At 35.4% G+C, this 12,147-nt stretch overlaps 1 protein-coding gene across 2 annotated transcripts in view; it reads left to right on the top strand.

The window, feature by feature from the left end:
- Positions 1–12,010, top strand: part of FAM135A (family with sequence similarity 135 member A) — a 79,544-nt gene extending 67,534 nt beyond the window's left edge. For both annotated transcript variants that reach the window (XM_036379563.2, XM_036379564.2), the window contains 5 exons: positions 210–307; positions 5,504–5,655; positions 6,570–6,680; positions 9,691–9,804; positions 10,556–12,010. In XM_036379563.2, coding sequence (XP_036235456.1) covers positions 210–307; positions 5,504–5,655; positions 6,570–6,680; positions 9,691–9,804; positions 10,556–10,761 — 681 coding nt within the window. In that variant the 3' untranslated portion in view covers positions 10,762–12,010. The remainder of the gene's footprint in view (positions 1–209; positions 308–5,503; positions 5,656–6,569; positions 6,681–9,690; positions 9,805–10,555) is intronic.
- Positions 12,011–12,147: the final 137 nt, after the last annotated feature.

Genomic DNA, 12,147 nt, shown 5'->3' with positions numbered 1-12,147 from the left:
TGTGTATCACTTTATGCCGTGTTACAAGAAAATGACGTGAAAAATTTATAATAACTAGCTGTAGTGTTTGTATTCAGAGTTAATATTGATGCTTTTATTTGTGTGCTGTTGATCAAAACACTGGGGAGTAAGAATTCAGACTGAATGCAGAATGTATATTGCTGCATTAGAAAATACAGTTATTATTTTTTATTTCTTTTATTTTACAGAATGATACCTTTGCTGATTTTGATTCCATGACAGATCGCCTTTTAGATGAAATTATACAGTATATACAAATCTATAATCTACCCCTTTCAAAAATCAGGTAATATCTGTTCTATACTATTTACAGAAATAAACTTAAAACGAGAGCCCTGGGTTGTTTTAAACTGTGATGCTCAGGAGCAGGCCAAAAGAGAGATGAGAAAAGGCAATTTGGGACGGGGGAGGAGTAGGGGAAAGGAGGACAATGGAGAGAGAGGGAATTGCCAGATGAAAGAAGACTGAACAATGTTGTGAGCTCATCTATTGCTGGTTTTAGGGCAGAGGTTAAGCATTACATTTAAGGAATTGCTGTCTTGTGCTTCTACAAATTCTGCATAATAGAGTTCTGCAGAAAAACAGATAGTATTTTGAGAAAGTCAAAGGAACCTGCAATAGCACTATGCCAGGATGAAGTTAGCTTCCTTCTGATTCTATAGTCCCTTCACCAAGTATGACATGGCAGACTGTCTTGTCACTCCTACAGGGCACTTTCATCTTACCTGTGACATTGAAGGGCAGCTGCATGAAAATGTATTTCATTCTTTTTTATGTTTTCTGATTATTTCATCTGCTAAAGAACATGTTTTACGTCTTATTAGAAGGCTCACCACAGTCCATGCACTCCTGTTTTCTTTTACATTTACTTCCAGGGAATGCCCATTGCATTTATTTTCTCAAGGTAGGGTGCACCATTTGGGCAGACTACCTTACTAACTCAGCAGTGTTGCTGGAATTAGCTCATCAATAGATGAAAGGACCTAGTTCAAGCCTGACTTTATCCATTTGTTTAGGCACCTTCAAATTATACATCCAGAAGTTTTTTTGACTTGCTAGTCACATGTGTTTCTGACAAGTTTGTGCATTCACATGTGTTTGGTAGGCCTTGTTCAGCTGGAGGAAACATCTAAAACATTTAAACATAATCTCACTATTTAAACAAATGTTTCTGTTTTGAGATAGGCAAGATCTGACATGCTTAATTTTGTCTAAACTGTTGATTTAAAAATTTTAAAAGCACTGTGTGATCATACTTTTGTTTCACAGGCTACATGGTGTAGCATAGCCCTTGTTAACACCCTTGGTATGGGAGAGAAGAGATCTGTAACCCACCAGCCTACACCAAGATCTTCTCTCCCATGCTGTTGTCTGAAGGCTGTAATGAGCAAACCCACCCAGTTATCTTCTCATGGTTTACACCTGAGAACTGAACTCTTGTTTGCTTTTGGTTTGCTTCTCTCATAAGACTTTGGATTTGTAAATGTTCTTCACTTTTATTTGTTACTTGTCATTTGAAAGAAAAAAATAAACCTAGGAATTCTTATTTTAGTTTCCTTTTTAAGGTGTGTACTTGTTTTGGACCCTACTGAAGCCAAAGTTTTCATTTCCCAACTTAAGCTTTTGTTATGAGAAAGTTTACATGAGAGAGCTGTTAGAAAGACATGTGCCTCTATGCAAGGCCTTGAAGGGCCGACCCAGAAAGCCTGGGAAAGTACTGCTGAGAAATCCTCTGCTCAGGAAGCCAATGCTTTCTGCCTCATTTTGGTTATGCCACTGCAAAAAACAGCCCTTTTAGTAGTTACCTGTGGTGTCCTGAATGATGCTAGTTTCTTTCCAAAAGATCTCCCCATCTCCTAAAGGAAGCGTTCTCTCTACGAGTGTTGCTCCATAACCAGTCAAAATAGACAGCAGTCTCCAAATTTGTGATTTTTTATGGCAAAAAAAGCCAACATCCTAAGATGGTCAGATTCTGTCTTGCTTAAGCAGTTGGACATCAGCATCCCAGGCTTCAGTATAAGGACAGTAATGTTCATGGTGGGAGATCAAGCTTCCTTGGCCTTGGGTCTGGATAGATTAATTTCATATTTCTATATGTCCATTTGGCACATATGCTCTTTCGTTTGTTTCCCATTTACTCTTTTTTCCCTCCCATTCTCTGTTATCCCTAATGCTGACTTTTTCTCCTAAGTTACACAACTGTGCTCCTGCAGTGACAATTAATAGACCATTGGGGACCTCTGCCATATGATACCTGTACCCACAGTCATACACACCACACTTCATTCTGGTGATACACTGTTCAGGCCACAAAGAATAACTACTTGTTATTAATAGAAACTGTAGGGAAACTAATACAACTTTAGACCTGACTTGGTAGTTCACTGGCAGATGATTGTTGTCACAGCTTAAATAAATCAAAATCAGCTCAGGTCAAGATAGGTCCAGAGATGTTCTGAGATTCTGCCCTATATTTGGATAAATGCAGAGTCTCATGCTCTCAGGTAATGGCGAAATTCTACTTACGGTGCTACATTCCTGTACTGAGAAAAGACACTCCCTGTACTACTGGAATAGTGTCAGCTTCAGTAAACATTTTTGGTACCTGCAGAGCTAATACCAACTATTGCAGCAATTCACTAACACGTTCCTTCATCTCTCAACAAAATCTCTGTGATCACAACAAGCACGGAGCAAGCATGAGCTGGAAGCTTGATTCAAAACAAATGCAATTTGCTTTATAAAGGAACTGTTTAATAAAGAACCACAGGAGGCTTTAGGTTGAGGGGACATCTGGAGGTCGTTTGGACCAGTCATACTAATGCCACCATCAAAGTTAATGCAACTTTGAAGCGTGTCAAATTGCTCAGTCATACCCATTGCAGTTTTAAGTATCTATGAGGATGGAAGTCCTGAGGTAACCAGGCAGCTGGGGAATAAAGCACCTGCTCTTACAGGGTAGTTTCAGAAACCATTTTGCACATGTCAGGTCTTGTGTAAATTTCCGATGACTTGTATTGGGCTTTGACCTCAGGTAGATTAATCAGTTTGTCATCCTCTTCCCTGAGTAACACTGGCTCATAAAAAAAAAAACAAAAGTTTTTAATGCTATGCATATATCAAAACATCTGTTTGTTGTTTCAGCACCTCATTGATTATGAATCTTAATTGTTTTTCTTCCTTCCATGAATTTTTATAGTTGGATGGGATTTTTTGTTTATTGGCACAGAATAATGTGGTTTTCCTGTGTCTGATATTCTAGTATGATCTGAATTGGTAGACTGTTATCATAAAGCATGTATAAGAACTGTAATTCTGTTAACTTCAGTGTGTTAATGATATATTTAGAAGATTGTAATATTGCCACCTAGTGTTCATTGCTTTTGCAGAGCATCCCATGAGTAAATTGGATTACAGTCCTGTCTTACACTTTCAAGACCCTATTTGAAGGATTTTCCTTTTCCTTCCCTTTTTGATTTGAGCAATTTTTAAAACCTTTCTCTATTAAAAAACAAATTTAAGGCTTATTATGGGTTCACCTAAGCATCTGAATTGGATCACAATGTATTACTGTAGCCTTTATTATATTTCTAAGGCTTTTCAAATTAACTACAAGTCTTTAGTCTTTGAGGTACATTCACACAGCTGATTGTGAGCTCCCAGTTTTCCTCAAAATGGATCTTTCATGTTTCTGAAGTTTTGGTATGCCTGTACTATTAGGGATGATAGACTTGATAGATGGATTGCTGCTTTTTCACAGAAAATGCCCTTTGTTATGGTATAGTATAAGAGTTTCTCATCCCCTTATGACTTTTAGTAAATACTGTCTGAACTATAGGAGAACTGTCAAGAGAGTATCTCTGCTAGTATTCAGATCTTCTTTAGAAAACAATCTCTTTTATTCAAAGCAGTTACATCACACAGATCATCTTCAGGATCAACTCAATTTCTGTGTGCATTTACTTGTTCTTAAAGAAATCTGTGTTTTTATTGTTCTTGTGTGGATTTTTATGATGTCCTCCAACAGAATAGTTTTAAATTTTAGTATTCAAGAGAGCAGCTCAGTGTTTTGTTTTGCAAATGCACTGCTGTTGTGCTGACACCACAGAGGATACATAATCTTTCATTTCAAAATTAGTTAGGCAAATATAGCAAGCTCAAGCAAAGGATTTCTCATACAAATAATATTGGAAATCTAGTAGTAAAAGCAACTGAGAAGAATATACATGCATGCTTAAGCTCTGTATTAATAATGTACAAAACCCCTTTTTCTGTTATAGAAATGCATAATTATTTCCAAGTTTAGGAGTTCTGGGTGGTTCTGCCATTCTATAACCAATTGTTTGAATTTTTTTATTTACCTTTAAATTGGTATTTTCCAATTTTTAAACAGTCAAGTAATCTTTTAGCACTGTCTTTTACACAGATGTTGCAGGAAATTTTGTTTTACCTACTTTTGTTAATGAATGTAGTGATACAGAGCAAACAGGAAGGATGATTGTAGAAGTATAATACTGTAGCATATATGTGATCAAGCAGTGATAGTTCTACTGTACATAATTTGGATGGTTTTCTGTTTTCACCATATCCTGGGGTTACATCTGTAATGCAGGAAGGTACTTTTTCCTTCTAACTTTGTGAGTCTGGTCTTCTTTAAGTCAGTGCCTAGTCTGGTGTGGGCCTGATCTCAGCAGGGATCTGTAAGCATAATAACTAGACTTGCTTAATTTTGTGGTGTCCATTTTAAAGAAATGCTTTATATAGGCTTGCGTATATGACAGTAAGCACCTCACGTGAAGAAATATTTATCCTTAGATACAAGAAGCTAAAGAGTTCCATCCATCTTTCCCTTAAATTGCTTAACCAGGGAAACACCTAAAGTGTGATTGTCCTGACAGAGACATATTCTTCAATTGCCTGCTCAAGCTGATAATCACTTCTTTTGGTCAGTCTGCTAAGCAGATCTGAGATGGTGCTTCTGTTTTTAAATAATCAGGTTCATTTAAGCCCTATTAGGACTACCTTTGGAATCTCTCTCCACTAGATTGTTTCAGGAATGCTCATACATTTATCATATTGAGTGCCATCACATGCCAAAGTAATGATGATTTCAGTCATGCATAGCTCATAAAATATTTTCTTAATAGGTGGTGCTAAGGGAAATGAACCCAGAAATAATCTTGGGTTTGGGTGGTAGATGCTGGTGGAAGGATAGTTTGGTTTTGTTAGCTTTTCAAAAATGCTGTATTAAATATTTCTGGAGGAGTTCAAAACATGTTTTTAATGAGTTTGTGCAGCTTGAGAGACATGGATAAGCTATGCCTCCTGAATGACATAAAATACAAGTTTGAATGGAAACTTTTCATTAATTTTTTTCCTATGCTCTTTTAGCATTTCATGGCACCAGTTTTCTTTTTCTCTGTGAAAAGAAAAAAAATCCTGTTAAAAAATTCCATGTTATATTGCTTTTTCTCTTTAACAGCTTTATTGGACACTCACTGGGTAATTTAATAATCCGTTCAGTACTCACAAGACATCGATTTAAGTATTACCTCAACAAACTTCATACCTTCCTGTCTCTGTCTGGACCACATCTTGGTACCCTCTACAACAGCAGTGCTCTTGTTAATACAGGTGAAGTATTATTTTCAGTAGTATTAGTTTAGAGGAATCTTGTCTTTGAAATGAACTTAGCAATTTTATGTGGGGTGCACATTTCTGCATTACTGTGATTGTGAGAAACTGCATATTTCACTGTCATAAGCAGAGAGAATAAAATAAAAGTATCAATAAAAGGATGTGCAAGAGGAGATTGGCTTAAGTATTTTCCAGTAGGTTTGGTTCAGATTTTCTGTTGCAGCATAAATAAACTCCAGTTTTAATCTGTTGAGCTCAATTTATAATGAATTGAACTTGAATATATTTAATCTGCCAAACAATTATATAAGATACATTAAAATAATTCTAAAATATTGTGTCTTTTCTTTCTCAAAAATGCCTTACAACCTGCAGTGTATTTCTGCAGATGTGCATGGTGAGGGAGGCAAGATTTCCTGAAAAGTCAGTTAGCCACCTATTATTATTATTATTGACTAATAAAGAGAAATAGTATCAAACAAAACTTTCTAGTATGGCATTCCTGTGAGAAGATTCTGCTTCCTTTCTCCAAGTTACATTTATTGACTTCAGTTTAGAAATTGGAGAAGTAATGCCTGTTGTTTTTTGAACATCAAAATATTCTAATATTATACAAATTATTGAAATAGAATGTGTATATTCTGGCTAACATTGCTGTATTTACACTTTCTGGAAGTTATCTTTTGTGGGCAGGCATGTACATTAGTTGAAATAAAGGCCTACATGCTTCATTGTGTAGATAAACAGGAAAGAAAATGAAAATTTAAACTGTTTCTGAGCTTGACAATGCTTACATGAAAAGTAAAATTAATATCTGAGAGACTGTTATGAACTTTACATACAATACTTGTGTTTAATTAGTTTTCGTATTTTATTGTGGATCTCTACTCATGTTGTACCTAACAATGCAGGACTGTGGTTTATGCAGAAATGGAAGAAGTCTGGTTCTTTATTGCAACTGACATGTCGAGACCATTCAGATCCACGACAGACATTCTTATATAAACTTAGTAAAAAAGCAGGTAAGCTTTGTTAATGCTTCCTATCTCTTAAAGGCAACTGTGTATAAATGTAAATCTAAACCTAAAAAAAAACCCTTTATTTTCAAAAAGCTCCTGTTTCAGTTTTAATATTTAAGAGTTACTTAAGTCCTGTGTTCTTCAAGTAAAGTAAACAGTGAACCATTTCTGTTGCAGAGGTAGGATATTACTTTGAGACTTTCCTTCCTAACTAATGAGCAGAACTTGAGTGCAGCCACTATACCAATAGATAAATAGGGCATTTTTAAAATATTGATCTATGAGCCACTGGGTGACAAGTCCAGTACATTTTGATCATACACATTTAGGGTTATCCGTTCCTCTATATGCCTTTCTTATCTACACTATAAATCTTTTGTTACCTCATTAAGATGGTCAGGGAAAAACAAAACCTTATTTTCATAAAGGAAGGAGAAGTTGTACTTAGCATAATAGCTAAATCCCCAATTAGATTATTCATACTATATCATTCATACAGTTTTCTCTGGGTTGAATATCCTTATTTCAACTGTTGGCCAAGAATGCGTTTTGCCAGTGGGTAATGTGCCAGCAGGGGGGTAGTTTCTGACAGATGTACGTGAATGTGTGTCAGTCAAGCAGAGATGCTTGTGCTGTTTTGTGAAAAATCTAGGCACACTCCTAGATCAAAGTATTTCTAGGCTGTCACAGCTGGAATTTTGTCAAGAGCAATGAAGTACAAATATATGGGCAGGAAAAGACTGACATACAGCTCTTGAGGTGCTTGGAAGAAGCAGAAAATAATAAAAAAGGAGCAAAAAGAAAACTTGTAAGATAGGAATATTGATCAAAAATTGATTTTAGAACAACTTGGGTTTTTTTTTTCCCTTCAGAATCACCACAAAGTGATTTCGTTGATGATACAGTAATATTTAAAGCTGAATTGGTATTTAAAGGTGAACTCAATCTAGTCTTGCTGTCTTTTGAAAAGAAATGTTTGAATATAAATAGACATTATGTGAGAAGTTACACACTGGATGCTGACTGAGACTGTGGGACACCTGCTAAGACATAATCAGATTAATTATTCAGTTGGCTTTAAAAAAATTCATATTCCATGGTTTTTGTGTGTATGTGTCTCAACACGGCTAGAGACACTGTCATTGGAGTACTATTGTCTGTTGCAGAAATGTGAAATATTTTCTGATGGCAGACCTTTATATGACAGGATTTTTGAAAGACCTGCATAGCATTGTCTCAAGAGTCATAATGTGCATTTCAGACTTTGTTTCCCATAAATGGTAGAAGGAATATAAAAGTCTTCAGGCTCAGTTTTTTCTTTCTTGCCAAAGAGTTGGAAAGAGCTGTATTTTGGGCCACAGACTCAGCTACACCATCTTGTTTCCTGGTCCTTCAGTGAGGTCAGTGTAAGGGAGAAGGAAAGGCTGAGGGAGACAGGAGAAAGAGATGTTTAAAATTAAAGATTTTAAATAAAGAGAAAAGAAAGTAAGTTTTATGCTTCCCTCATAGAGAAGGAAGAAGGTTTTCCTTTGAGGGGTGAGTTAATATACTGTATGTACAATGTAGGTGTTGGTGCCTTTAATTGTTATCTGTACAAGGCCTGCTTCTGTCCTGCCATCTCTCTCTTCCCTCAGTGGGCATACAGGATTGGCTAATCTTGACTCTCAGATACAAGGTGAGAGGCATTTTGGGATTCCCCAACTTGCACAATTCCTCTTTTCAGAATCTCAATACAGGGAATTTGTGTGCTGGTCTCAACAGTGATTCTAAACATAAGTCTTTCCAGAAGTCATTTAACCCCAGGGTACATGCAAGAGATTGACAACACTTTTGAGAAGTGTAGCCCTGAATTTGCAACTTCTGTTGATTTTTGTAATCATAGAGTTAAACAGGGGTCTAAAATGAAGAAACTGTTGCTGCTTAATGTGGTGTCTTCTTTGGACATTGGCTTTGCATCTGGGAAAATCCCTAAGGCAGCAAAACCTAAAACTTTCTGTGGATCCAGCAGGTGTGGTGCTTTGAGGGTCAAGGTCTCAGCTACATAGTTGTATGGTAGCTTGTGACTCTAGATTTTAAATTTGCCGAAGAACATACATGTTGCTTAACCCCAAGATGGATAAAGAATAGGTAAACAGTACAATTCACTTATCTTATGAAATACCCTATATGCTTTCTTTGCTCCTTTCTTTGCTGAAGATTTTGATCAAACACTTATTCATAATGAAGATTAATGATACTTATGTCTAAAATACGATATTCAGAAGGGGCTGTTCTAAGGCAAACTGTTTTCCTAAAGTGCTCCATTGTGTTTGGTCTAAAGCAGATGGGCAGCGCCAGAAATCTGCTGCAGCTTTCTAGAGAAAATGTAACAATTCAATGTCTTTAAGGGCTCTAACTCTGTCATTACTGGGGGCTCCTACCTTTGCATTGTTCTACTATGAGCGTGCTTGTTCAGAATTAGGAAGTCTGAATTTAGTTATAAAGGTTTAATTATACTTCAAGGTTGTTTTGGGTGGATTCTGCACCTGTGCTTGAGCTGGTTAAGCCTTACAGTGAGGCAGTGCCTTAGAGAGGCACCTGCACTAGGTGGGCTGTATCATGTGTGTGTTGGTCTAGGCACGAGCTCTAATGCAGCTGTTGTCTGAAACTTCAGTGAAGACAAGGCACCATCCATCTTTAGGTGTCTTTAAGCCATGCGGAGGCTTTACTCTGTTCTGTATAGCCAGAAACCAACCACTGTATTCCTAAGAAACAAGATGAAGCTTTGAACCATACTCAGTTTAATGGGAAACTCTAAAACTGAGCCATGGCCATGTCTATTAAATATGTACAGAGGAAAGGCTGGTACCAAACAGCTCATTATTTTGTAGCTCTACCGATCATAATTGATTTTTCTCCCTTTTTGTGCAAGATCCTGTAATAAATTAGTGCCAAATATCAATTGTAAAATGTTTACTTATTCAGTAACAATAGATCAGAGGATTTGGTATAAGTGATAACTTTTTTCTTGTAGGTCTTCATTACTTCAAAAACATTGTGTTAGTAGGATCTCTGCAGGATCGTTATGTTCCTTATCACTCTGCTCGCATTGAGATGTGTAAAACAGCTTTAAAGGATAAACAATCAGGTAATAAATATCCACAAAATAAACAAACCACTCAGGTTAAAACCTCACACATATCAATCTCCTCCCATTTAATTTTGGCTGCTTAACTGAGGCACCTCTATTATGTGTTTAGAAACTTTGGGCTTACTTTGTAGTAGCAGTAGAGGGAGAAAATCCACATGGAGGCTGACTTGCTTTCTGTATCTGTCCTGTTCTGTTACATGCAGATGGAGATGAGACTGAACAGGTTTCTAGCTCACTGACTTCACTGATAGTTAGGTGAGATAGACACAGCCCTTGATGTACTATTTCATGAACAGGGAGGACAAATAATTTTGGTTCTTGAGGATATCAAATTGTAGCATCAAGCCCTGGGCTGTATTTAGCTGTAGCTTAATAATAGCACTGAAAAAAAGGTAATTTTTCCATAATCAGTTTGGGTCAGTTATTGTACTTACTGTTTAGATATCCTAGCACAATTGCATTCTAGTATTATATATTGACAAATAACTTTTATGTAATATAATAAATTAATACTGATAAGTACATTCTCACTATAAATGTACAAATACTAAAATGCATAGCTTCAAATTATTTTTCCAACATTTCTAGAGGAAATTAAATTTTCTTTATATTCTATCTTAACAGAACCACAGCCTAACACATTTCATTACTTCTCTTACTCTGAAATGTGTTCATTCTGAGTTCAAGGTCAAAGAATTGTATTAGTTTCTGGCAATTCACACAGTACAATTTTTCTTTTCCTCTACAGGACCAATTTATGCTGAAATGATCCAGAACCTGCTTCTGCCAGTTCTTCAAAACAAGGAATGTAATTTGGTTCGTTATAATGTAATTAATGCATTACCCAATACAGCAGATTCTCTCATAGGGAGAGCTGCACACATTGCTGTTCTTGATTCAGAAATATTTTTAGAAAAATTCTTTCTTGTTGCTGCCCTAAAATATTTTCAGTAGAGAAAAGCATTGTCAGAGACTTGGTTATTACCTCATTAAAAGATGAATTCAGATAATGTGTGGTGTTAAAGTATAGCTGCAGCTGTATTTTAAGAGATATTTATACTTTTTATATGGAAGATAATTTATATCATCCACACTTAGGGCTTTTTAACATCAACTTTACTTTCTAGGTAATGTGACTGTGCAATATTTTTTTATTTTGTTCTTTTTACTTTTCTATTACTTTTTCTTAATTTTGGGTACCTAATTATTTGGAGATTAAAGCACAGTGTGTACTTTTGTTTGGTTGGTTATTGGCTTTCAGACAACAGAAGTCGATGTTACTTGGCTACATTTTACAAGAGGCTTTAGATGCCAAAAATAAATTGGATTTTAAAATTCTAACAATGTCTTACGTGTTCACTTGTCGTATTTTAGCACTGTAGGAAGTTTAACTGGAAACACAAGGAGCTGCTAAAATACTGGATATTTGAAAATTCTTATATCTGCTACAGCTTAACAGTTTTCTACAAAATCATTACTGTCATTGTTAAATATGTTATGCCTGTGGGAATACATTTTCTGCTGATCTCAAAAACATGTTAGTTTACATACTCAAATTTTAAGACTGGAACTTTTGTTTTCAGAAGCAAATGGCAACTAAGGATATTTGAATGTTCAATGATAGCTGCCTTCAAATAATTGGGGTTTTGCAAACTGTATTAAGATGGTTCCTTACTCTGTCAGTTCTTCAGATGAACATGGACAATTTTACGTGGACTTCCTTGTATATACTTAAAATAAGTAAATGTTATAAATTTCTGCAATACTTTTATGAATTTAAACAATTTTTAAATATTGTTAAAATGTTTTATTGACTATAAAGTATTGTAAATATAAATCAATACATCTTCAAATGAGACTATTGTAAACTTTACCTGTTTAGTGACACAGATAAAATGTTTTTGATATACGGGAATGTTAAAGATCTGACTTTCTACTGGTGCTGAATAGCATTGTTTGGTTTCTTCTTCCTTCCCTTTTCTCTGTTTCAAACAATAGTTCATTAAAGGTGGGGGAAAAGAGTTATATGTGCATTCACTAATTGTACACTAATTGTAATGAACCTTTTTTGAAAGCTATAAATTTGTTGTATAATGCATGTTTATTTTTAGCATTGTGTTATTGCATCTGGTGTTAATAAAATGAACAAATTACTCTAATGAAAGCAATTAAAGAAACTGAAATGTTCTGCTAATTACCAAAATTCTGGGGAGGCTTTTTGTATATAATTAATAATTTTGTACTTTTGAAATTAATATAGCAATAATAGTTGAAGTGATTCTATATAGATGAAATTTCTTTAGCAATAGATGAAATTATTTTGCATTTGATATGGAATGT

Source organism: Molothrus ater, chromosome 3 (assembly GCF_012460135.2).
Source record: "Molothrus ater isolate BHLD 08-10-18 breed brown headed cowbird chromosome 3, BPBGC_Mater_1.1, whole genome shotgun sequence".
Taxonomy (NCBI): Eukaryota; Metazoa; Chordata; class Aves; order Passeriformes; family Icteridae; genus Molothrus; species Molothrus ater.
The sequence above is the reverse complement of the archived record's forward strand: the minus strand, read 5'-3'. Positions and strand labels throughout refer to the sequence as shown.